The 27,139-nt window shown below is 44.8% G+C and overlaps 1 protein-coding gene and 1 long non-coding RNA gene across 2 annotated transcripts; one reads left to right on the top strand and one right to left on the bottom strand.

Annotated features, from left to right (window-relative positions):
• Positions 1-516: 516 nt before the first annotated feature.
• YWHAQ (tyrosine 3-monooxygenase/tryptophan 5-monooxygenase activation protein theta) lies at positions 517-26,893 on the bottom strand. The gene is made up of 6 exons (XM_052696741.1): positions 26,752-26,893; positions 25,435-25,819; positions 5,665-5,788; positions 3,082-3,245; positions 2,641-2,736; positions 517-1,588 (listed from the first exon to the last, which is right to left on the bottom strand). Exons 2-6 carry the CDS (start codon positions 25,726-25,728, stop codon positions 1,529-1,531), a joined length of 738 nt encoding a protein of 245 aa, XP_052552701.1. The 5' UTR covers positions 25,729-25,819; positions 26,752-26,893; the 3' UTR covers positions 517-1,528.
• LOC128087386 (uncharacterized) lies at positions 18,791-19,212 on the top strand. The gene is made up of 2 exons (XR_008209824.1): positions 18,791-19,014; positions 19,113-19,212. It is a non-coding gene; the product is annotated as an uncharacterized LOC128087386 (long non-coding RNA).
• Positions 26,894-27,139: the final 246 nt, after the last annotated feature.

Raw genomic sequence — 27,139 nt, 5'->3', positions numbered from 1 at the left:
CTAAGAACAAAAGAAAGCAGATTATGACGTGGCAGCACAAAAACTAATGTTCTAGAGGAAGAATTCCTCAGCACTCCTAAAGCTGCATCTGGAATACCATAAAATAGTAACAACAACCATGAGTTTGGGGGGAGGAGGGGAGAGAGAGCAGGAAGACAAATGAGAATTTCAAGATTTCAAGAGATTACAAAAGAGGCTTAATTTAGAAGAGAGAATTTGCAAGCCAGGGAAAAACATCCAAAAATTGGCTACTTGGGTGTTTTTTGTTTTGTTTTTAAGTAATTAATAAGGTGAAGCCATTAGCTCAAGTAGATTTAGTTATTGAGAAGTCCACATGTCAGGTTAACTATGAAAAGTTATCCAGGATGTTTTCATAAAATGCACATTGCTCAAAAACGAGTTTAAGAGCAGACTTTTTACAAGTATGCACTCAATTGGAGAACAACACTTCTAGCACGGGATATTTGAGTTTAGCCCTTAAGCAATTACATGGAATTGTTACAAGCCAACAGTGAGTGGTTTATAAAATGTAATTTTATTTAATGTTACTTTGCTGTTACAGAGGGCATAACATTTTCACAAGGCTTTTTTGGGACTACAATCAATGATTAGCAACACACAATAGTGGTCCGAACTCTCTAAGTAACAATCACTGGACAAACTTGACACCTTCTCACATGTGCACAAACCTGCATGGAAAAGTACTAAATTTTATACTTGGACATGTGAACTTCAATTGGTTTTCCCATTCCAGTGTATTAAGAAATGACATGCACTTTAGTCTGCCAAAAAGCACTGCCTGTACTCCGGCAGTAACATGCTGCTTCTAATACATAGTCAAGTGAATACCAGAACTACAAAGGCAGGAGTGTAAGTGAACTTTTATTGGGAAGGGACATAAACTCAAACAGCAGCAACTGAAGATGAAGAGTAGCCCCTGTTTTCGAACACACGAGCTCCTGTCTTACATTACACAGGAAGCAATTCGATTTGTAAATTTCCAAGCTAGAAATGCTCAACTTGATCAGGACCAATACTTCCATACCTCTACTGAAAAATACACAGTAGCATGTGAAAGTCAATTATGGAAAGGAAAACCTGCAGAATAAGGAGGGAATGTGGAGAATTAAAAGCTATGTGGAACACTCTTTAGTTGCAATTAACTACATTTTCATATCTTACTGTAATATAAAACACAGTCAACTGGCAGGAACTGGTTCAGATTTGTTTTTAAATACCAGGTACACTTTAGTCCGCTACATAAGTGTTTGGAAGTTACTTATGTTTATATGAAATGAAGCTATTAATACTTTTCTACAGCAGTAACCGCACACCAGGAAGGCCAGGACAAACACAAATCAAGGAATGGAGTTTTCCCAAAGCTGCAGTGTGAAAAGACTATAAATTGATTTCCATACACATGGATGGGTTTTCTTTGCTATAGGAAATCCAAGTGGAGCTATAAGGAATGGAGACGTGTAAAAAGGTTTCTTGAGAAGGAAAGGGAGAATGACACCCCATGTGCAGTTTAGTTTTCTGCACCTTCTGCAGCATCACATTCTTCTCCTGCACTGTCTGATGTCCATAACTAGAAAGAAAAGAAAAGTGGTGTCAGCTTTCAGAAGCAGTTTTATTTCCAAAAGGAGACAGCTATCATGCAGAAATAAGCAATTACATTTCAGGAGCTAGGCAAAAGACCAATGCGTTGGAGCTGTACAACCCTGGCTTACGGTACTTGATTGTGCAGGGGTAATTGGAAACATTTCCCCATGCAGCAGGCACAACCAGTGATGCTCCTCAGCCATTAAAGGCAGAGCAGACTGTGAAGTCCAGATTTCTGTGCTCAGTAACAACCTACATCATTAACCTGAGACCACTCAAGTCTGAATGACAACTTCAGGAGAAACATCAGTTTAAAAAGCAGAGCTAGATCCTAAAGCAAAAATGGCCATTTTGGTTATTGAGACAAAGCATTCTATAATGCTAATAAAGCCATTTCTACTGAAGAAATATAATAAAATTATAAATCTTGCTGCAATTTTAAGTGCAGTGAACTGTCCATAGAGAGGATATTCTCTATAAAAATTACCATAGTTACATATTTTAAGAGCCCAAAAGTTCCATTAGGCGCTTTTCTTACAGCTAATCATTACAACATACGCTCAAAAGTCAACTCATCATTAGTATACTGTAATTCCAGACCTTTTGTTTTAATGAAAAAAATCAGGAAAATGAATTAAAGTAAGCTACACTGGATATAACAACAGGAAAGACACCTCGTTTCTGAGGTAACGATCACAGAGTTTTAGAAAGAATCTCTTGACACATCATGGACGACTATTTTTGTACTCCTTGCCCTATTTTGTATGTTAGAATAGCTGAAAGCACCTTCCTCTGTTCCTTTCAAAGGCCATCAAGAAATGAAGAACACAAACAAGCCAAGCTGTCATTCTGTGTTAGACAGCATGCAGTTGATGACATCATAATTCAGCCTTAATGTAGCATAAGTAGAAAATATAATACGGTAAACAGCCTGAATTAACTGCTAAGTTTTGTGCTAAATAATGTTTCCGTTTCATGACAAATTTGGTCTAAGCAATTAAGATTACAGAACTGACAGCACAGAAAACGTCAACTTACTGTTAGGTTGTCTCTAAGTAACTGCATGATGAGGGTACTGTCTTTGTATGAGTCTTCGTTCAGTGTATCAAGTTCTGCAATGGCCTCATCAAACGCCTGCAACGATTAAGCCATCTTTACTCCACTGACCAATCATTAAAAAACAGAAGCTACATTTATCAGTATAGGCAGCTTTTTTTTTTTTAAATCCAAAAAAGTAATGTTAGAAATTAGTGACCTGAATTGCTCTACCAGAAACATGAACAAAGGCAGTAAAAACTTGTCGTGCTGCTTAGGATTTAAATACAACTGGCTTGCACTCCTTTAATTCCACTAACAACATGAGCTCATAAACTTGCTATACAACATAGGATAAACACTAGGAAATAGTCATTCAGATAATTTTAAGCATAAACACTCTTCTACTGTCCAGCATGCACAGAGAACTGAAGAACAACTTACTGTCTTGGCCAGTGTGCAGGCAAGCTCAGGGTTGTTGAGAATCTCATAATAAAATACAGAGAAGTTAAGAGCTAGACCCAAGCGAATCGGATGTGTTGGCTGCATCTCCTTCTTGCTGATATCAAATGCCTCCTGGTAAGCCCCCTGTGAGTTTTCTATTGTCTCTGTTAAAAGAATATGAAATATTTCAGTATGAGTTAGGGTCACTTTGTTTGTTCATTAAAGATACGATGCTTAGCAGGAGAGCAGACAGCCCTCCACTGAGGACTGTCTACTCTGCGTTAAATCATGGCAATCATTTTACATCCATTTTAGGTGGAGGTACCACACTGACAAACCGCAGGAGGCAGATGAAGGTACTACAGAGACAGATAAACCTACAAGGTTAGTAAACACAGACAATGAAAATGACTACAGTACCTCAGCTTGACATATAAACGTATGCCCTCTGACACAACACGATCCTTCGGTATCAAAAAAAATCATCCATTACTTTTTCTACAGAGCTCTCTGCACAGGATGAACATACTCATGTTTGAGTTGGGTGTGTAGCATTAAGAAAGCAACAGTTTGTACAGACCTGCCTCTTTTTGAGGAAGTCTAGAAGGCACGTGCTGCGTGGTTCTGAAAAACTAAGTATCTGCCTCCAAAAACTGGGTGAGGAGAAATAGGAAGTCGAGATTAAAAAAAAACGAGGTCATGCTTAGATTAATTTGGAAAAGTCCCACACTGTGCAGAGGTTAATAGGCCAAAGGAGATACACTTGGAATGCTGCATATGGTCTAGTCAAGATTGGCTTCGGGAACACAACCAAAGGGCCAAAGTAACCCTAAATGCCCCTGCTGAAGTGTCAGTAAAAAAAAAAACCCTCTAAATAAAGTCTGTTAAGTGTTAAGTGAAAGTTGTTAACATACATGGAAGCTTCTCAATATTTATGGTGTAATGAGTACTGATGGTCTATTCTTGATTTACTGAGAACAAGAAAAAAAGGCAAAAAGCCTAGTTAATGCAGGAAACTTGCCTAGATATTAGAGACATTTTCCAAAAGCCAAGCACAGTGTACGTGGTGATACATGTAACACAAGTTCTTCACACGGAAAGCAAGAAAATCCACTAGTAAGGTTATCAATCAGTCCTTCTCTTACAGTAACAACCCGTATCAGCATGTAGCATCACTTTACAAGCAGTCTTTTCAGCTAAGATATGCTGGCATTTCTCTGCTTAGAGAAGTCCAGATCTGTAGCTGTTGCTTGAGACAAAAACATAGATTAGAGTATCTTTGTGAAAAGCAGACACAAGCCGCATCTACTGAACTCGGACCTGCTGGTGTCGTTTGAATAAGATGAAGGGCTAAAAATTCCTGAAAGCAACTAATTAACGTAAAGATTTTTACTCTGTTTTCTGTGTTTTCATCCTCCAACTTCAATCCTTTAAGGCCTTTCATCTCTCTTCTTTACTACACCATCACTCCAGAACTAACTTTTGTTTCTTACACAGAAAGTCATCCTTAACTTCTGCCATACCGCAACTTTTAACATCACAACAGCACCTGGGTACCTTGCAAGACAGTTCTGTTATTTACTTCAGTACATCTCTGGACAGAATTAAAACACTCCCCAGAAGATCTTACTGAGGTACTCAGGACCACCTACGCCTGCACAAGTTCTAAGTGCCTTCTTAGAGGACGCCCAGTGAAAGTAACCCTGCTAGGCTGTGAAGTTTTCCAGGTCTTTGCTGCTGGGTCCAGAAGGGCAAACTAATATTACAGGGATGACATTAGCCCCGAAGGGAGGTTGTGATAAGAAGGGGCTGGCCTCTTCTCCCAGACAACAAATAGGACCCGAGGAAACGGCCACAAGTTGTGCCAGAGGAGATTTAGATTAGACATAAGGACAAATATTTTTTCTCAGAGTGGTCAGGCACTGGAATGGCTGCCCAGGGAGGTGGCGGAGTCACTGTCCCTGGTGGTGCTCAAGAGGTGTCTGGATGAGGAGCTGCGAGATGTGGTTTAGTAACTCAGTGCGTAGTAATGGTGATAGGAGGACGGTTGGACTGGATGATCTTGTAGGTCCTTTCCAACCTTGTGATTCGGTGATTCTATGATCCCTACCAACATCAAGTTTCCCAGGGAGCTTATACTTTTCTCCATGGTTACTGAACTAGTAATGCTGTTACTTATTTAAAATCTTAGTTGGATGATTACAATGAAGACTACTCCACATTTAGATGGTTAAAATCATAAATAAGCATAACATGTTCATGGATGATGACATCAAGTATATTCCCAGACTAACACCTATTTTTTTTCCCAAAAGCTCTGAATGAGCATTATTAGACAGCTATCCAGAAGCACAGGGTAGATGGCAAGAACACCAGCCAAAATCTCCCTGCATACTGTGTTAAAGGTGTATTCAGAATTTTACCCTCTGCCTATAGAAACAAGCCTGGTCTTTCCCACACTGCTGACTTAAACATAAATTCAGTCAGACACTGATGTGTGTAGTTCACTTACTGTCCTCTCCCCCATGGCTCACAATTGAAGTTCATTAGCTAACAATGACCTAAGGACCAAAAGGCACTCACGTTTTCTGTCATCACCACAGGCAACTTCAGCAAGGTACCGAAAGTAGTCTCCCTTCATCTTCAGGTAGAATACCTTGCTCTCTGGATTAGTTGCATTAGCTATTAAATATTTGTCCAACAGCTCCTGGAAAAAAAAAAAAAAGAGAATCAAGACATTAGCATGTTATAAACACTGTTTCAACTAAGTTAAATTTATTTTCTTCAGCATTTTTACATAGACTTTAATGTTAGCTACAAATTAACGCCAAAAAAAAAGTTTAAAGAGCATTTTAGATAGACTGAACAAACTGTGCAAATGCACAAAGCTAGATACTCTATTAAGATGATCATTTCAGTCAATTATCTGATCAGAGTGCAGAAAAAGTAACAAAAAAAGGCTTACTGGCATAGAGTTTCAGGACTGAGTTTCATTTCAGAATAGATACTTCTCATAAAAACATCACTTCAAAGAAGTAAGCTTTTACTGGAAAAACGAAACATTATGCAATAATTGCCAAAGCTATTTATAAGAACTCATTCTGCTTCACAGGAAAAAAAAAGCACGAGGAATAACTGTGCAGCATTCTGTACAAACTGCATTCATTAGTCTTGAGATAAAGGATCTGCAACCCACCCACCAGAGGCAGCTACAGGTCTGCACCCATCCAGTTGGCAGCCAGCCTCATCAGACAGCAGCACCAGGAGCTGGTACAGCCAGACCCTGCTGGCCAGCACCATCCTGAATCCCTGCTCGCTTGCTCACACAGCTCTTCTTCCCCTGAGGCCTTGACAAATTGAAGGTCTGAGCAATCACCAACCGTGAAGCTGAACAACAGCAAGTGCTGGATTTTGTGCCTAGGAGAGGGCAGCTATGGCTATATGTACAGACTGGGAAATGAGAGGCTGGAGTGCAGCCTGCAGAAAGGGATCTGGGGATTCTGGCTAACTGCAAGAGGAACGTGAGCCAGCAGCCCAAAGGACCAGCTGGACCCTGGGGTGCACCGGGCCCAGCAGTGCCACCAGAAAAGGGGAGGGGGTGTCCTGCAATGCTCTGTGCAATCTCACCTCCTGCACTGGGTGGGGCTTGGGGGGGGGTAGAGGGAGGACAGTACACAAAGGACATTTGTATTGTGCCAGAGGCCCCTCGGTGTGCTCAGCTCAGGGCAGAGGAGCTGAGGGGAGGCCTGATGGCAGGAGGGCAGCGCTGAGCTCTGCTCCGTGTGACAACGACAGGGCCGAGGGAACGGCATGGAGCTGTGCCAGGGGAGGGCAGCTGGGGGTGAGGGAAAGGGTCTGCGCCAGAGGGCAGAGGGCATGGAACAGGCTGCACAGGGCTGTGCGCACGGCCCGAGTGCTGGAGTTCAAGGAGCATCTGGACACTGCTCTCAGACACAGGGGTTGATTTTGGGTGGTCCTGTGCGGAGCCAGAGGAGGGAGTGGATCCCCATCAACTCAGAGAATTCTATGTTCCCTACAGCCAGAGGAACAGGGACAGGTTTGCAGACCTCTAGGCAAGATGAGATGAGTTTATTTTCCAAGCTGTGCAGCATTCTGTATAAATGCACCCCTAGCCCTTCCATGGTAGGAGTGAAGGAGGAGGTTTGGATTTCCTGCAAGTGATAGCAGCACTTCGCTTTCAGGTGCTTCAGAGAACCGACAGGGAGAATGTTTTCTGTCTTCCCTGTCCCCAAGCCCCATGGATTTTTCCTGACTCCTGACCCCAAAGCAGCCATGCTCTCTGGAGTTTACAAAAGATGCCAGTAGGCTCCAACACACTCAAGCCCCACAGAACTGAGAACAACTTTACACTAAGAAGTGAAGCGATAATGATCTGTATTTAGTTACTTGGAAAATTATCAGGTCATAAAAACTGCAGAAAGTCAACTTCAAGCAGCTACAAAAGTAATGTTCGAGTTCAACTGAATTTTAGATACAAACATTCTTCCTCCAATGCCTACTGCAACAGCATTACCACTACCTACCAGCAACCCATCTGCAAGAGCTTACTCATCCCAAACCCTCTGAGGTGTTTGTTGGTAATGATTCTAAACTGCCATTTGTAGCAGAGCACTTCTAGCTGGGTGAAAAAAAGCCTTCTGAGCTTCTACACAGCATTCTTACCATGGATATAACATCACAATACAGTCTGCTTTGTAGCTCCTTTCAAACATCCTCCTACCACCACATTAGGGAACAGCAAAGAGCTGGAAGCACTCCTACTACACTCCATGGGAACACAGCAGCAGAGAAGGTGCTACCTGGCACCCGACATCCTTCCACTTACCAAGTCAGAAACAGTTTAAGTCTTGTAATGTTAGAAAAAGACTACCAAAGACCACACACTGCCTAACATGGCATACAAACTATTAAAAAAACCTCTTTGCTTCACACGGTGAAGTATGGAAGGGCTTGCATGAATGTATTAAATAGCACACTTCAATAGTGTTATGGAAGCAACAGCAAAACCTTAGATATGTTTCAAAACAAGAAGTAAGACAGAGTAGGCAGATGGGTAATAAAATCGCATTAACACTGTTATTTTGCATGAGTCACTCACTTTACAGCAAGTTATTCCCACCCTGCAGGTTTGAGCTCTGCGTAGGTAGTTTCCCAATGCCTCTCTCCATAGATGGATGTCTATGCCAGCCACGATAGCACAAAACAGTTTCAAAGGCTCAGAGACAGCAATGCAGTACCCTCAGCTACAATGAAGAAGTTCCAAAGAAACCTCTCAGAGATGAGAAAGTTGATTCTTGACACAGCTGTGCTTAGAAAGGTTCCTTAAACTGGTGAGGAAAACTTAGCGATCTCTGAAGGACGTTCTAATGCTGGGACTACCTTAAGCAGGTGAGATCCGATTTATACATGTACACAGATTACAGGTGAGAAATGATGCCAGTCTAAGGAACACTGACCAGACAACTAAGAAGGAAGCATTGTACAAGATTTTTAAACAAGTACTTGATAAGACTATATCCCTGATTATTCTTACTTTTATTAATGCCAAAATAAGACTGCGTAGAGACATGATAAGGTAGGTGATGATCCATACTAAGAGTCACCAAGGTCAGGCCAGTGAGTGAATCTCAGTCATCTCAGAATCTCAAAGATGGAGACTCCACAGCCTCTATGAGCAATCTGTTGCAGCATTCAGTCATCCATGCAGTAAATAAGTTCTTCCTCAGAGCTCCCCACATTTCAGTTTCACACCTGCTGCCTCCTGCCCTATGGCTGCTCACCACCTCACGAAGAAGAAACGTTGCGTTGTTGTAGGCAACTCCATTTGGAGGGATCAGATCCAATCAGCCCATTTTTTTTTTCCTCTTCAGAGTTAGCAGGGTTGACTTAAAAGAGCTTTAGAGTAGTTTCAAGGACGAAAAGGGGTAAGTAACAGGCTTCTTAATGGTAAACCATAGGATGGCAAGACAGTGGTTGAGGGACAATGTGCTGATGACAGCTTTCATCCTGTTCTACCATGTACTGAGTAAGCTGGAATGTATTTGAGATGTGCAACACCAATGCACTCAGGAGAAGAATCGACAGGAGGAACAAGACTTTGGTAAGTCCCTGCTAAAGATGCCTTCTCTGTCTTTAAAAGCAATAATGGGCTGAAAGACCACAGCTACAGTATAGGTAAGCTGGCATTGAACTTGTATAGGATTTGCTGCTGCACAGATGTCTATGGGGCCTGATGAGATTCATCCTAGGGTTCTGAATTGACCATCAATACCATGAGCCTTCTCTCAGTTGTTTGGCAACAGCACAGGTGTTCAACCTTTTGGCTTGCCACATGGAGTGAAGAACTGTCTCAGGCCACATACAAAATATAAACCAGTTATTGCACTTCATGTTTTCATTAAAAAAAAAACAACTGTAAAAGCAACCATAAAACTAGTAGGATATCTGACCTCGTTTCTGAAAAAACTAATGCCTGAGTCTGGTTTGATGGCAGCGGCTGTAATTCTTAGTGAGCTCTCAAGGTGCTCATCAGAGATTTCTCATGACATTTTATTTTTCCTGTGCTTCACCTTGAAAACAGTTGCCCACAAATGTACATACTGCCAAGAAGTGATGACATGGAGCCAAACCAGGCTGCCTGATGGGGCAGAGGCACAGCCATCAGGACCCTGGGCAGGTGCAGGATGCGCTGTGCTGGGCTGAATGCAGCTTGCACGTTGGGAAAGGCTGGTCAACAGTCTGCAGAAACTGCAGAGGCTCCAGTCAGCTGGAAGCTGCCAAATGTTATTCCAATTTTCAAGAAAGGCAGAAAAGACGACTCATAATTATAGGTCTGTCAGTTTCGCTTCAGTGTCTGGTAAAATTATGGAGAGAGTTATTCAAAGTCACTTGAAAGACAATGCAGTCATCTGACAAAACTAACATGGGTTCATGAAGGCAAAATCATGTCTTACTAACTTAATATCCTTCTGTGACAAATATACCTGCCTAGGGAATGTGTGGTTTGTGGGTTTTAGAAGAGCTTCTACAGCCATCTCTCACAGTATCCTCCTGGACACACAGCTGGACTCCCAAGTATGAGCCTGACGCTTCAAGCCCATCAAAGTTGTAGTAAATGGAGTTACACCAGGCTGCTGACCCAACAAAAGCAGGGTTCCCCATAGCTCAACTCTAGGGCCAGCTATCTTCAGTGTTTCCATCAATGACCCAGACAACGGAGTTGAGTGCACACTAAGTAAGTCTGCACACATTAAATTAGGAGTTGCTGATTCTCTTGAGGCCCTACAGAGATGCACAGTGTGTCAGTGCATTCTCAAAGCGCTGCCTGCATCATGCAGGCTTGAAACCTCGTGATTCCATGCAGAACTCTAAGAAAACTATCAGAAAAAAAAGTCAATGTTTGGAAAGTCTTTTTCAGACAGCAAAGAGCAAGTTACATATGCTGCTTTATTTCCTAGGTGCTCCTCAGCTGGAGGAGTAGAACTGTCCAGACAGCAGCTCCCACTGACAGCTCATCGCTGATTTAGGGCCTCCAAAATCATCATCACACCACATAAGGTTTTACACTTGGGCCAGAGGAATCCCAGGTATCGATACAGACTGGAAGGAGCAGTCCTTGAGAGCAGCCCTGTGGAGAAGGACCTGGGGGCCCTGATGGATGAAAAGCTTCACATGAGCCAGGAGTGTGCCCTTGCAGCTCAGCAAGTGATATACTGGGCTCCAACAGAACAGGGGAGGCCAGCAGGGACAGGGAGGTGATTGCCCCCCTCTACTCTGCTCTTGTGAGGCCCCATCTGGAGTACTGCATCCAGGTCTGGAGCCTCCAGTACAAGAAAGACAGGGAGCTGTTGGAGAGGGTGCAGAGAAGAGCCACAAAGATGATCAGGGGACTGGAGCATCTCCTACAAAGGCTGAGGGAGCTGTGCTTGTTCAGCCTGGGAAAAGAAGGCTGCAAGGTGACCTCATTGCAGCCTCCCAATGCCTAAAGGGAGCCTACAATCAGAGGGGGAGGGGGGGGGGGTCAACTCTTTGAAAGGGTAGATAACAGCAGGACAAGGGGAAATTGTTTTAAGTTGAGGGAGGGGAGATTTATGTTGGATATCAGGCGGAAGTTCTTCACAGAGAGAGTGGTGAGGTGTTGGAACAGGCTGCCCAGAGAGGTTGTGGATGCCCCGTGCCTGGAGTGTTCAAGGCCAGGTTGGATGGGGCCCTGGGCAGCCTGGCCTGGTATTAGATATGGATGTTTGTGGCCCTGCATGAGGAAGGGGGGTTGGAGCTTGATGATCCTTGAGGTCCCTTCCAACTCTGGCCATTCAGTGATTCTGTGGTAAGAGATCTGCACCGCCACCACTGAGAGTGGAGCATATCTTTTCTTTTTTTTTTTTTTTTTTTTAAATAGCCTTAAGTGGACCAAGATTTTGTGTTTATCAGTCATGTAGGACAGAAGAAAATGCAAACAGACTGAGTAAAGCTAATTTATCCTCATCCTGATTATCTTTCAAATCTGTAAGGTATTTGGAATGCTTAGTGAGCCATTCATCTCAAGACATCATCATTATCATGTCTTGCAATCCATCATACCTCCCTCTAATAGATGTAAAATGCTGTTAGGGCAGTGAGAGCTGACATGCATGGTAAGAATTTGCTTCGCAGTAACAGACTAGAAAACTCCAGATGTCCTACAACCACTCCCCATTTGGGCTTTTCTGTCTTTCCATCATACAGCAATCAGTCACAGAATCTTACATCAAGTACAAGTTTAATCACGGAATCACAGAATCGTAGGGACTGGAAGGGACCTCCAGAGATCATCGAGTCCAACCCCCCCGCCAAAGCAGGTTCCCTACAGCAGGTCGCACAGGTCGGCATCCAGGCAGGTCTTGAACATCTCCAGAGAAGGAGACTCCACCACCTCCCTGGGCAGCCTGTTCCAGTGCTCCGTCACCTCACTGTAAAGAAGTTCTTGCGCACATTGGTGCAGAACTTCCTATGCTGCAGTTTCCGGCCGTTTCCCCTTGTCCTGTCTCCACTCACCACTGAAAAGAGTCCGGCCTCACCATTCTGCCCCCCACACCTCAGATATTTATAGACCTGGATCAGGTCCCCTCTCAGTCTTCTCTTCTCAAGGCTGAACAGACCCAGATCACTCAGCCTTTCCTCATAGCAGAGATGCTCCAGGCCCTTCACCATCTTTGTGGCCCTCCGCTGGACTCTTTCCAAGAGATCCCTGTCTTTTTTGTACTGGGGAGCCCAGAACTGGACACAGTACTCCAGATGAGGTCTTACCAGGACAGAGTAGAGGGGGAGGATCACCTCCCTCGACCTGCTGGCCACGCTCTTTTTAATGCACCCCAGGATGCCACTGGCCCTCTTGGCCACAAGGGCACACTGCTGGCTCATGGCCAGCCTGTCGTCCACCAGGACACCCAGGTCCCTCTCTGCAGAGCTCCCCTCCAGCAGCTCATCCCCCAGCCTGTACTGGTGCATGCAATTATTCCCCCCCAGATGCAAGACTCTACAGTTGCTTTTGTTAAACTTCATCTGGTTTTTTTCTGCCCAGCTCTCCAGCCTGTCCAGGTCTTGCTGAATGGCAGCACAGCCTTCAGGCGTGTCAGCCAATCCTCCAAACTTCGTATCATCAGCAAACTTGCTGAGGGTGGCCATTATCCCCTCATCAAGGTCATTGATGAAGATGTTGAACAAGACCGGACCCAGCACCAAGCTCTGAGGAACACCGCTGCTTACAGGCCTCCAACCGGACTCTGCACCACCAACAACGACCCTCTGCGCTCTGTCAGTCAGCCTGTTCTCAACCCACCTCACTGTCCACTCATCTATCCCACAGTTAATAGTAACTTAATTAACTTATTATTAACTTAATTAATTATCAACTTATTAACTTAATAATTAGTTAACTTATTATTAACTTAGTTATTAGTAACTAAAATGAAAATGGGCAGCCTGAACAATGAGGGAGATCTCAGCCACCTCAAAATTTATTAAGGCAAGTTTTACTGAAAAACAGAGTTGGGGACTCCCATATGTATGATTTCAAGAAAGTTTCGTAATATGTCAGACTGCCATTTCAATTCATGTAGACCAAATGTGCCTATTACTTTTTTTTTTTTTTTTTTTTTTTTTTTTTAATCTAAGGGGGCACGGACCAGGTTAGAGAAGTGTATGTGTACAGTTGGCACCATCAAAATCTGCAATGGCTCTTAGTATCTTTTAAAGAACTAGTCATTACCTGTTCTAGCAAATGAAACATACCTTAGATGCCTCCTTGAAAAGCCACATGATACTCGAGTCCTTTTCTGCTGGCTTGCCCTGCTGCTGAGTGACTCTCCAAACCACAAGCAGTATGAAGAAGCAGGAGTCAAGAGTCTGTTCTCAAACCAGACCGTTCATTTCAGGATGACTGCATGAGAATAGGTTTGCACTGTGACAATCTGTGGTTGGATCTGCCGCTTCCTGGACACGCGTTATTCTCCAGCAGCACACTGACCCTCCTGCATTGTGACAGGATTTCCCCTCTTCCTTCCCATTAGCGTTGCTTACATATCTCAATTCACTTCTACCTTTGCAGAGGGCCAACACTTGCCATCCTTTCAACATCAAGTTCCCATAGACAACCTATTAACATCAAGCTCCCATAGACAATATTCTTATCCCACCTCCCCACCAAAGGGAGGCCTTTTTTTTTTTTTTTTTTTTTTTTTTTTTTAAATAGAATTTATTTAAAAGAATAAACTTATTTTCTAAAGAGATGCCAGCAACGTGGTCTCCGGAGCAGATCCACAGCTGCCTGAAGGGGCCATGTTAGGAAGCCAGTTAGGAACCTCTAAACAAACCACTTCTTCCCCCTCTAAAGCTGAATTTTATTGTGATACCCTCCCTCAACCATTGGCACACTTATTCCTTTACATGACAAAAACAACCCTATATTTCAATTGCCTTTTTGGACCCTTCTCTAATTCTCCTTTTGCTCTCTCCCAACTGAGAAGCTTTACCATTACTTTCACTCTTCCCTCACTGTGTAAGCAGGAACAATGGTTAGCATGTAGCCACAGCATCAGACTATTGCAACCAGACCGAGCCAGAAACATTACATCCAATTCGTCTGCTCTCATCACATCCTTATCATTATGCCTTACGAAGTGCAAGCCCTGAAGGAATAAGCCAGCCATGTATTCACTTGGAGTACCTGACAGAGACAGAGAAGCTCCCTAAAGACTCAGGCCCCTCATAATTATTTGTGCATGCATCCAGCCCCTACAATTCATGAACCAGCTGCATGCCATGCATGCTTTCTCCTGCCCCCTTTTCCAGAGAAGTCAGCCTCCTCCCCACAATCTATTTCAGAAGAGAAGTTTGCCTTAGGGTATCAAGTTCAACCACAACACGCATTAAGTACCTTCTGCACAACTTAGCTATGTATTATGTTTGAACAGAAGAGAAATAATACCACTTTCTGATCTGTGCTGTTCTCTCTCCTCACATACTTTGCTGTCAAGATTCCTGATAGCCAAGATCTTTAAGCAGCACACTCAGTACTAAGTTGATAGCTGCCTTCAGCACCTGCACCACTATTGCATATGCTTTTCTTACCGAATGCCATTAACATACGTATTTGCATATCAATGTTACCTAATGGCTTTGGCATCTATTCTTCACATTTACCAGTTTAATACTAAAGGATGAACATGAACCAGGTCAGTTCCAAAGACTATCTACTTTGGGGTTGCTGGAGACCATGACATTTGTGGGACCCTCCCAACTCAGGCACTTCTATGATTAGAAGTAGCTCAAGGTCTATTTTTCAAAGCAAGCTAAAGTTACTGCAGACTTCCAGAAGCAATTTATTTAATGTCAAGCCACTAAAAGACTCATCTGCATTGGGTTTTACCTTTGTCACCAACTTGATTTGGTACTACATTACTTACATTCCATCAAGAAAGAAATAGAGCCAGTTAATACCAAGATCAAGCATCACAAGCTGCAACGTTCTCCAGAAGTCTGCTTCCAGGAACATCAACTGCATAGGCTGTGCCTCGTCGGAAGAAGCGTGCTGATGTTCAAAATCCCTGGCAGAGTTTCATGAATAGAGTTCTGATAAAGTTTGATTTTTTCAAGTCAGACTATTTCAGCAACATTCTCATGCTTAAGGCCTTGACGTCTTACTTCAAGTTAATTAAAACAGCTTATTCCATTACCATCTCCATCTTTTGGGCATAGAATTTTGCTATTCTTTAAAAGCAAACATAATAGTTTGTGGGGAAGCAATCTGGATTTGCAGGTTTTAGTGACTGAAAGAAATATTCACACTAGGGTTTCACTAGCATGATCAAAATAAAGTATCTGCAAAAAGGAAATCTCATTAGGATTTCTCCTTGACAGAAAGAGAAGCAAATCAATATTTACATGTATAGTATTAAAAAAGTTGCATCCTTCCATTGCCAAGAAAGAAGTTCAGACATGGAATAAAAAGAGATCAGCTCCTCAAACTTCAGCTTCTCCAGTGCTCTGCTGTCCAAACGCTCCTCAGCCCTACCAGAGGAGGTGCTCCTCAGTAGTTCTTTAAGAGACCAGGTTCAGTACCTTCAGGTCTCCCAGGCATTCCTCCCTCAGCTGATGCAGAACATTCTGTATTTTCCATTTTTATTTAAGATTTTGAAGTTAACCACCAGAACACATTATACGGGTGAGAACAGGTAACTGTAATTAGCTGAACGTCGTACTTGCCTGCAACAGCACACACTGGTCAAACTCCACCAAGACAAACAGCTGCGTGTAAGCAAAGAAACTGTTTCAAAGCAAATCTATTTTTGAGGCAAGGTACCTCAGAAACAAACACACACACATATGCTCAGAGTGCATGTCAGAACTCTTTTTTCAGTAAGTTAACTCATTGTTCCAAACATAGATTCAAGGTCACACTCAGTCTCAACTGGGAGACAAGCAGCTTAAATCCAACAGACACGCTATGCAAAGCACACAACCCTTCCCAAATTCAGCCAGGTCTACAACACACAAAATACTGGAGACTAAGGAATTTTCCCAGTTGTAAGTCCATCGTAGCCCCGTATGAGATAGGTCACCTATAAGCAGATCCAGGGAAGTGGTTTCCACCAATAGAAAAAAAATAAAGCTGAGAAGTTGAGACGGTTCAGACCAATGCATTCCTTCAAGGCAATTATCACCTGCAAGTTTAAACAGTCCAAATGTTACGTGTTCCAAACCATCTGACAGCACAGACCAGTGCTGTATGCTCTGACCTCTCAGTCAGACCCGTACTCACATACAACCTCCTGTTTTGACTGTCTAGTACATGGGTATTCTAAGAGCCCCTGACTAGTTCAAGTCTCAGTCAGTCATTCCAAAGTCCACAGCATGACTCACTGCAACCTAGGTGTGTTTTAACATTCAGCAGTTGTTTTCTTGACAGGAAAGGGAGAGTCCCTGCTGTAGCACTAAAGATCACTTTACTTTCAAAACTAATTCAGCAGAAGTAAGCGCTTCATCCTTCTGGATTCAAGCTCTCAGCATCACCTCCTTTGGGGAGAGCATGAAACAGTTTCCATGCAGACCTCCTAAGACATCTGTACTGCAGTGCATATATTGAACAAAATATGCATGTGCCTTTCCAATAATGGCACGACCTTGCAAGATGACCTGACAAAGCACCACAGAGAAGAGGCAAACACCAGGCACAGAAACAGAGAGATGACCTAATTCATCTTTTCCATTCGGTCCTCAGCAGCTGTCTACACAGTTTTAAGAACTGGCAGTCTGTATTTAGGACTGGCCCTGAACGATCTGGAATCCCATTTAGTAGATGCATTGGGAACTTCAGCTACAGCACATCTGCCTACACCTGGGGCAGAGATCGATTTCATCTAGCATTAGCATTCCATGCTTACATTACTCCTAAAGCAAGAAGTTAAGTTCTGTGGTCCCCAAAGAACTACGTAAGCCAGGAACACTAAGCGTGGAAATGCAAGTTCTCCTTTCCATAGGTCTTCATCAGACAAAGCCAACAATCCAGCAAAAGCCAAAGGATTATTCAAGTTCTCATGAAAGATGCCTGAAGTCTGACAGTTTTTTCTCCTGCCAAAGAGAAATGAGTTCAAAAAGTGTTATTTTTTCAATAATTGCAGTTTCTGATTAAATAATAGCTATACAGTACAGCCAAAGCTCTCAGGAAAGGGTGGGTTTTTTTTTTTTCCTTTGTATGGACAGGTTAATCTCCAACTGATCAGTAGCCTTCTTCCATAACTCCATTTACAGATTTCCCCTGATACACTTCCAGTGTTATTTTACACTTAGCAAACATATTACTGATAATAAATTCTTCCCTTCAGGACCTTGACTACCTAGAAGTCTCCTCCTGTGTGCTCCATTTGCAGTCTTCCATAATGACAGAATAGCAGTCCAAGCCTAAATTTGCATTTAAAAATTACTTACGTGATCTGCGGCCATGGAAGTGCTGAAGGCCCTGAGATACAAGACCAGCAACACTCAAAGTGAACCCAGAGCAAGGAGCTACACAGGGTTTACTGGCAGCGGCTCCTGTGCGGCCAACTTGTTTTTAAAGCCAACCTTTCAAGCTGTCAAATGAACTCTGAGCAACAGCTCTCTGATTGTTTTTATTCAGTTCACTTTTTGCTCTGTTTGGAAGCCCTCGATCAAAGGCTTGTTATCACTGACAGCCAGAAAGGTAATAGAATTTCATATGCTTCCCTCTCTCTCTCACTGCTCAGAGCTGCTGGAAGAAGAGCCTTTTGTATTGCTCTACTCCATGGTAACTTCGAGGAGAGACAAATATATGGTTTTTTATTTAGCCCATTAACAGTATGCCAGTAATTTGTTATCCTCCACCCAGACAACTTTAAGCTAAGGAAGTCTAACAACTCTAAGTTCTGAGAGCTAAATGCCAACATTCCAGATAACCTCTAACAAGTTCTCATAGAAAGCCAGCCCTGACTTTGGTGCTAAGTCCCTGCCTGCCCACCTCCACGTACAACAATCTCCACTTAGAAGAACTTCACAGCATTCATTCATCTGGCATTGAAGCTTCCTGAGGAAGTTTTATCCAGAAAATAAGATGGTGTCAGCCTGGTATGACTGTATGTAGGACATTTAGCATCAGAGCAAACAGCTTCCTGCTTTCAGAGCATAATGTGGCTCCTGTATCTATAGGAATTAAAGGCTAGAATAAACACTTTCATCAATGTTAGGAATTGGTACAACACTACTTACTTTGTTCCTTTTACAAACTAAGAAGAAAGCACAAACAAGACCACAGGTAACTCGGGACTTCTTGGTTTACAGGCCTTCTATGTTTTGGTGGGTGCTCAGAGCCATAGGACATGGAATTATTTCCAGTGCCTGGTATGGCTGCAGAGCCCAGTTCACATGAACTGCCATTCCGATGCACGGGGTGAATGACACAAACTAGAAGGCAGCTGTATGCTCAGCTGCAGCTTCCTGGAAATAAGTGAGGAGGAACCTGGAAGGCTCAAACCACTGAACAACGTGGAGCTGTACAAAATTAAGCACTGCAAGTCATCAATAGTCTTACTTAACTTAGCTAGTCAGCCTCCGATTGAATTAGACTTATGCTAACTGTCAAGTACAAAAGCATTTGAACACTACAGTAACACTCAGGGTCAGCAAACCCATGGTTCTTGTATGGGAACTGCTGAGTCACGGCCTGAACCTCTGATGGATCACCTGAGGCGAGCCGTGAGTCAGCCAGAGGAGCACAGGTGGAGGCAACTCACCTGTGCTGCTGAAAGGTGTGGAGCCTGGCTGCACCTCTCCTAGACCTATTCAAGAGCTGGCTACCAGTGGGGAAGGATCTCTTCAGTAGAGGCGATCTCCAGGTGTCTTGTGAGTGAACCCAGAATAGGGGTAAGCCTTCTATTTATTCTCTTTTGTTACCATAGTCTGCTTTGCCTAACTCTTGTTTATTTTGTGATTATAACATCCTAACATCTTTGATTATACAGTTCTCAAAGACCAAAAGCATAACATAAAAGAAGAAGAGAGATTTACAGAACTGAGACAGCACAGATCATTAACAAACATCTCCGCCCCACAAACTAAAGAGAAGAAGAAAATATCGCCATCACTGCTGTAGCACCTTCCCCATCACCTCCAGTTTTCCTCATTGCCCTCCTCTGAAAATCTGCTGCTCCCCATTACTGAAAGCACAGCATCAGGCTTCGGCTCCCATACAGAAACAACCACAAGTCTATGGCTCTCACGACGTGCCAGCCAACCCCAATTTATATTTATGCCTTCCTAAAGATACAAACTACTCAGCCTTCAAGCTCTACAATGTTCCTTCTACTTCAAGTTCTATTTCTTCAATATAGAGACTTCTACTCTTTATTTTAAAAAGGCATCTATTGTACAACTATCTGCTGTTGTTCTCTGCTCACCTGCTGGATAGGAAAAATGCCTGCATGAGAGTGATTTAGAAGCAGCTGTTACGTGTCATTTCCTCAGCAGGGTAAAAAAAAATTCCAACATAGGTGCCTTTTGTTACCTTGCAAGTATGTCCCATTTCCTCAGCACCAGCACACCAATAAAAGACCTCCACTAAATCTAATAATTCTTGATGAACAAGAAGTATTATAGGCGCTTTAACAGGCTTGACTACAACCATGCTAGTTAATCTACAGCTTAACCTAATTAAAATATGGATTTGACACCACAGATGGATGAAGCTTTGGCTGCCCCACTCTCAACAGCTGGGTCACCTGCATTAGTGCTATGGCTTCCTATTCCCATTACTGCACACCCTGCTTCTCTCAGGAGAACACTGGAGCCACTAGTAGCCATGACTTTGCAGGAGTGCTAATGATCACTTCCTGAACTCTTAAGAGCAGACATGCCTCAAGCCAATGCTTTTCTACCTTCCACAGACGTTAATTAACCCCATTCTCAGCTTCACCTCAAGATTTAGATATCTGTGTATATCAAATCAGTGATCTGAACTCACCCCAACAGCTTCTAAAAAAGGAAATAAGGCTGCACGCACAGAGGCACAAGCTTCCAGGACCTCAGACAGAATGCTTTGCTGCCATTTATCCTGCATCCTTCACCACTCCGCACACATTTCAGAAGTTCAGCATCCAGCAGGGTGGCTGGCATGCTGCAAGGGATGGCTGCACGGGAGGGAGAATCCCCTGTCCTATTTTTATTGTGATCCAGCAGATCTCAGTCACTCTAAGAACCTCCATGCATTCTAGGACTTCTCCTACAACTCTCAATCCTTTCTCAGAAACAGATTCAGTTTTCCTTGTAGGAAAACACGTAGCACTCCAGCAGCAGATTCTAATGAAGGACAAAAAAAAAAAAAGACCTAAGATACAGCTATGAGTAAGTTAAATATAGAATTCATGATCTGAACTTAAATTTAAAACAGTCTTCAACGGTAACTCCACAACTGGGGATGTGCCAAGAAGTACTGCTCCCAATCTAAGGCCTGGCTCCGTGCCATGAAGTAGCTGCTTTTTAGCCAGTTACTCACGAGGATGAGTCAACAGCATTTGCTTCAATGTAAAGATGGCAAAAAATGACTTGAGGCACTACCCCAACTGCTGTCAGGAGAACTGGTACCAGTCGCAAAGCATTGTTAACTGCAGTGGTTTAGTGTATCTGATCTTCAGATTAATGCTGCATCTTAGCTCCCATCCTCAGAAGACTGTAACGCCCCTTTACTCAGATGCCACTTTCACCTCTACAACACTTTCTGTATGAACTTCGCCAGCTCATTTAGAATAGGAAAGCAGAAAGAAACAGATTTTGTTCGTGTAACAGCACCAAGCTGACATTTACTGAACTTACCAGATGCTTTGAGCACCCTGGTCTAGAGGGAGGTGTCCCTGCCTATAGCAGGGCATTGGAACTAGATGGTCTTAAAGCTAAACCATTCTATGATGCCCACATGTACAATTCAAAAATTAAACAATAAATCAGGATTTCCATTTTTTCTGAGGCCAAAGATAACAGCAGTGAAAAACAGGGTTAGGTTCAAAGCTTGTTCATCATTTGACACCGGGTAATTTTAGTTGAAATCAGGAATCTATTTGCTTTTGCATTAATCCACCGACTTCATTTTCAATGAAATAATTAATTTGTGCTGCTGGAAAAGCAGTGTCTTCTAATACATGGCTTTCAATGGTGGTTGGTTGTTGTTGGGTTTTTTTTTTTTTGCTTTCTTTTTCAGTTCAATAGGTTAGCTCTAGAACAAGATCCACAGTAAAACCACAAGGACAGAGACTTTACCCTTAGTATTCGTTGTTTCTTAATTACACGAAGCAGAAGTATTAACAATGCTGCAGTCTGAAGAGGGAGGTTGAGGAGGAAGGAAGGAAAGGGGAGCTGGCAAAAGCACCGTGCTAAGCCACACTTTCAGAATTGAACGCTGCAACCTCACAGAAGATCAAACATTTACAAGCATCCTCTAAACCTGAAGGCACTAATAACTGAAGTGAGGTACATCCTCCTGCTCAAGACTAGTTCATTACAGGTACTGCCCACAGGGTACAGAAAACAACCACCAGCACAAGCAACACTCCCTTCAGTCCGTTCTTCAAACTCCAAGATGCACTCTCTCATTCCTAGAAATACCTGACAGGTGCAATGGAGAGCTGTTTGTGGAAGACATCCTGAAGGGGCATCTGGAAACAAGCAAGAAACCTCACATCTCTAAGTCTTCTGCAGTAACAGAAGAACCAGATTAGAACAACGGTTTGCATTTCAGCTACAGCCATGAGGATGTAACCACCACCATACTGCTGTTTCAAGGCCTTTGCAGCTTTAGCCACTACCTCTTCACCAAGTTCTAAGCCATAAGCAAGCAGCCATCAAAACTCTCTCTCTACTGCTCCACGAAGGGCACAAATCACACTAAGACCCAGACACAGCCCATATGCTGCACTACTGAATACGTGAGGGAAAAAAATGCTCCAGAAGCCGGTGAAAAGTTAAGTGCTTTCAGTCAAGGGTTGGTGTCCTGCTTCTCATTACACTATTTTCCTTCCCCTTCCCCAAAAGAGCCTGAACATAATGCAAGTTACTGATATGCCAAGGGACCTAGTTTATCAAACCCAGCACTTTGATCCACATACTCAGACAAGTCTCATTTAAAAGTTACCCTCCTGGAAAACCTGAGGAACCCAGAATCACAGCCTGGTATCACACATCTCCTATTATCCAGCCACCCTGCCTTGAAATCACCCACTGAATGTGAAAGAAACATGAACTTTGCTCTCAAGGTGGATGGGGCGAGTAAAGTTGCCAACCTATTTCTCTATTCATAAAGAAAAGGGTTTCCAGAACCATTTGGACTCTGATTCCTAAGGAGCAATCCAACATCAATTCTCTCAGTTACAAGATAATCCAGCCATCAGTGCAAGAATAAAACTTGTTGGTGTCACTTTCAAATAAAGCATTTCATGCACACTGTTTGACAAATCATACCATTTCTTCACTGAAGAGTCATTTCAAAGACCAGTCACCAAATCAAGAGCTGAGAAGAGCTCAGACCACATCTGCTCCTACTTGGATGGCAGACATTCAACATTTTCACTGCTTGGCACAAGATGCAATCTCTCACACCGTACTACAACTACTGACAAGGCACACTGATTAAATCATTAGTAACACAGATGAATATTTTCATACATTTTTATGTATACAGATGCGCACAAGTATATGCGCATTTGAGATATACCTCTCTGTATGATTTTGGATGCTCCTACTCTCGTGATGTTTAAGTCCTTATCAAGCCACAGCCTAAAGTCATGCCTTATCTAATTATTTTGAGGCATTCTTCATAGCAAAGGAGTAATTATGGATTCAGTGCTGGCGGTTTCACCAGCAATCAGCAGTATTTTGTAACGCTAGCACAGGTATTTCTACAAGAGCAAATACGTTTCACTTTGAAAAGCTGTGCCATGCCAGAAATCAAAAAAATTTTTGAAAAAAAACCTGTTAGTGGTATGACTAACAGCAGCCACTCCACCCAGCGCATCCACCCTTGCTAAATCCAAATATCCAGATGACAAGCAACCTTTCCATACTACTTGCCAGCAGTTGCTTCAGCTTAGCTGCCTTCCCAGAACTGAAAAAGCATCACCAAAGTTCAAATTCAAAGATCAAAAGATGTCTAAAGATGCAAGCAGACACCATAATATTAGTAGCTAAGAAATACCATTCGAAGATGAAGGAATCAAAAGTTCTTTGTGGCTTAGCTTTAGGAAACCCATCCTTTGTAGTGCCTGCACATTGTAAGTTTCAACCTCGGCTGCTGACTCACGGGGCAGAGCAGCAGTAGGTAGATGGAGGAGGAAAGAAGCAGAGCAGAACATAACTGCGCATGGCACTCAACAGAGAGTAAAAGCACAAAGGCTTGCAGCAGGTAACTGTCATCTCCGAGCAAGAGACACACCTTAGCCAGCAGGGTGGAACTGGGCAGGCATGCTCATCTGGAGGTTTCTATCTTCACTTCCTGCAGCCTTCCGGGCAAGGAGGATGAAGCTGCCAACCAGACTGTGGCTGTTAACAAAGGAAACGGACTAGAACTTGGGGAAGATGACAGTTACAGGGCAGGAGAAGCTCACCTTCCCTACATGAGAGGTTTGTGCTAGCACTGCTGCACACCATTAGACACAACTAGAATAATTTCAGTATAACCACTCTTTAATATGGCTTGTCAATTTACCATCCAGAGGTGTTCAACCTTCCCAGACAAACACAAACACAAGCTCCGTGTTACAATGGCACAGCATGGGATTTTACTCATAACCTACCCTTAGGATCCGTATCTCAGAGGACAGAGGCAGATTAAGAAGTCTGAAGAATAAGCTTTATGCTCAGATTCCAAAGGGAATCCAAAGAAGATGGAGCAGAATCACAATGGCATTAGTATCAACACCCAAATTTCAGCGCCAATCTTTTCACAGGAAACCACAATCAGTGCCCTATACAAGTTGCACCATTTTCACAAAGGTGAAGCTTTTGCAAATTAACTATAGGCACAACTGTAGAAACAATTTCTTTGGAAGATGGAGAATCTTAAACACAGCAAGAAATTTATTCAGTTCATTCAATGAATGTATTTCCAAGTTATTTTCAAGCAACAGTAACTTATTTTAGAGAAGTCTCTAACTTGTGGTTAGAAACTAATCTAGGTGGCAGCATGCAAGGAAGCACATAGGTAGTTTCAGCACAATCCAAAGCAGCACCCTTGTACTTGAACCAGAACACTTATCAAGATGCAAATTCTGTTACTTTTAAACTCAGGTCTCCTAACCCAATTCAGGGTTAAATCAAAAACTTACTTGCTTCCTTTCTCATGCTTGCAATACTAGACTTCAAAAATACACAGCATAACCACTGAAGACTGCATGCCACACCATTACCACTGCACTACACACACACACAGCTTCCTGCAGCCAGAATATCTTGATCACACAGAATAGGTTCGCATACTTTCCATACTGCTGACACAGGTCTGTGGAGCTCCTGCTGCACTGCAATGCTGCTTCACTATCAAAAGCATCTGGAATCCTGCTCCTGGCACAGAGATATATTTACTCCTGGGCTTTGAAACACGCTCAGGTGTACTATACCTGTCATAGAATATCCTGTTTCCAAACCTCAGTTGATCATTAGTCCAAAATTTGCTGCATATTTGTTTTGAACAGACCCCAGTAAGTCAACTCGAGTCTGACAAAGCCAATTTCTACCTCTTTCTTTCCAACTTTTAAAGGAAGATGTCTTACTTAGATAATAAAGTATAATTTTATTAAGAAAGAAGATCTAAAAATGTCTCTTGAAGGCCTCTGTTTTTCCTTGCATGAAGCAGCACGTTAAATGAACACCAATAATTTAAATGCACTTAACAAGTTACTAGCTCCTACCTTAAGAAATAAAGGGCTTTCATTTTCTTTTCAGTTTACCTTATGAAGATGAGCTTACTAACAACAGGACCAACAAGCACAAGCCTAAATTCTCTGCATCTCTGTGCTCAGCTAGTGTAGTACTGCACACAGGTCACTTCATCAGACACACATCTCAAATACAGCTGAGCACATCTCAATTACCTCTGCACATACAGCACCCACAGCAAAGTGCAGACGATTTTCTGCCTCACAATAACCGACACAGCAGCTACAAAAGTTACTGCACTGACTCCCCCCACCGCAGCATAATACCTCACATGTTCCCCAGCCAATTGCCCACCTTCGCTCCTGAAAACAGCAGCATACCGCTTCTCTCACGATAAAACACAGAAGAAGCAAAGCCCCCACTCACCAGTACAGTGGTGCAGATGGACCTGAGCTCAGACTCCACCTTCTCCCTATAGTCCTTGATAAGCTGCATCTTCTTGTCGCTGGTGTCTGTCTTTTGCTCGATGCTGGAGATAACTCTCCAGGCAGAGCGTCGCCCCCCCACCACATTCTTGTAGGCCACGGAGAGCAGGTTGCGCTCCTCGTTGGACAGCTCGGCCCCCTGCTCCGTCACCGCCTTCATGCAGGTGGCCATGTCGTCGTAGCGCTCGGCCTGCTCCGCCAGCTTGGCTTTCTGGATCAACTCGGTCTTATCCATGGTGGCCGGCGGCGGGGCGAGGGCAGTATCGCAGCAAAGGCAGGAGAAGCCGGAGACGTCACGCCGCCAGCGAGAGAACGAGCCTCAGAGCCTGCCAGGAGAAGGATGGCGACCGTGACTCCGGGAGCCGGCGCTTCGCACCGCGCCCTCGCAGCCCGCTTACCGGGGCCGCAGAGAGCTCCCCATCCCCACACGCGTCCCGCGGCGCAGCGCCGGTACCCTCCCACCCTGCGGCAGGGACGGGCGCCGGTCCCGGGGCCCGCCCCGGGGAAACGACAGCGCGGAGACCCAGCCAGGGACGGGACGCAGCTCCAGCCGAGGAGCCGGTAAGATGCACCGGCGTACGGAGCGGCTTCTTGTCCTCACCCTGCGCGCCCCGATCGAGCGCACCGAAGCGCTGCTAAACGCGGGGACGCGCAGGAGGACGGCCGGCTCCCAGAGAGCCCCTTCGTGCCCGCACCCCGCAGGGGAGGGCCGAAGGAAGGCGGGATACGGAAAAAGATACTTCAACAGAAAGCGAGCGGCGCGGTGCGCTCGGCCCCGAGGCCGCAGCCCAGCGGGGCGGGAGGCGATACCGGGACCGGGCGGGGCCCCGCGGGCAGCACGGGCCGCTTCGCCTCCTGGTGGCGGGGCGCGGCGGGACAGACCCTCCCCCCGGCGGGAGCGGCCCCGGCCCGGGACGGAGGCCTTCCATTCCCATCCAGGAGCGCCACGGCCGTCGCCGGGCGGGGTCAGGTTCGGGGACGAGGCGAGGGCGGGGGCCCGACGGCTTCGCGGCGGCCTCGTCCCCGGGGACGGCGGGGCTGGGGGCGCCGAGGCGGGAGGCGGCGGCGGAGCGGGAAGGTCGGGGCCTGGAGCGGAGGGGAAAAGCTCCGGCGGGTGTGAAATGGCGGCGCCGCCCGGCGGCTCCTTCCGCCGCCCGCGGCCGCCGAACGCTCCGCACCGCGCTCACAAAATGGAGGACGAGGAGCCGAGGCGAGGCGGGGCCCGGCGGCCGCCGGTGGAACGCGGCGCCGTGCTCACCTGAGTCCGCTACGCTAGGCCGGGCCGCGGGCGGCACCCGATCGGCTGTGCCTCGCTCGGGGCTGTGGCGGAGAGAAAGAGCCGCTCCCGTCGCGGGCGAGAGCCAGCGCTAAAGGGCGTTGGCACAGGCAAGCCTACCCGCTGCTCAGCCCGCGCCCACGCGGCCAATCGCGGCCTCTTCTGCGAGCCCGGCCCCGCCCCCCTGCGCCCGCACAGCCAATCCGAGGACGGCGCGCCGCCGCGGGGGCGAGCGCAGGCAGAGCACAAGCTCGGTTGGCCCGTGGGCTGCGGCTGGGGCCACGGGGTTTCCTCCAATTAGATCCAGGGTGAGATGACGTCACTGTCGCCATAGCGATACTGCTACAACCCCCCCCCCCCCCCTCCGCTC

The sequence above is a fragment of the Tympanuchus pallidicinctus genome, unplaced genomic scaffold (assembly GCF_026119805.1).
Source record: "Tympanuchus pallidicinctus isolate F22 unplaced genomic scaffold, pur_lepc_1.0 scaffold1, whole genome shotgun sequence".
NCBI classification, from domain to species: Eukaryota; Metazoa; Chordata; class Aves; order Galliformes; family Phasianidae; genus Tympanuchus; species Tympanuchus pallidicinctus.
This window is presented reverse-complemented; position numbering and strand designations above follow the sequence as displayed.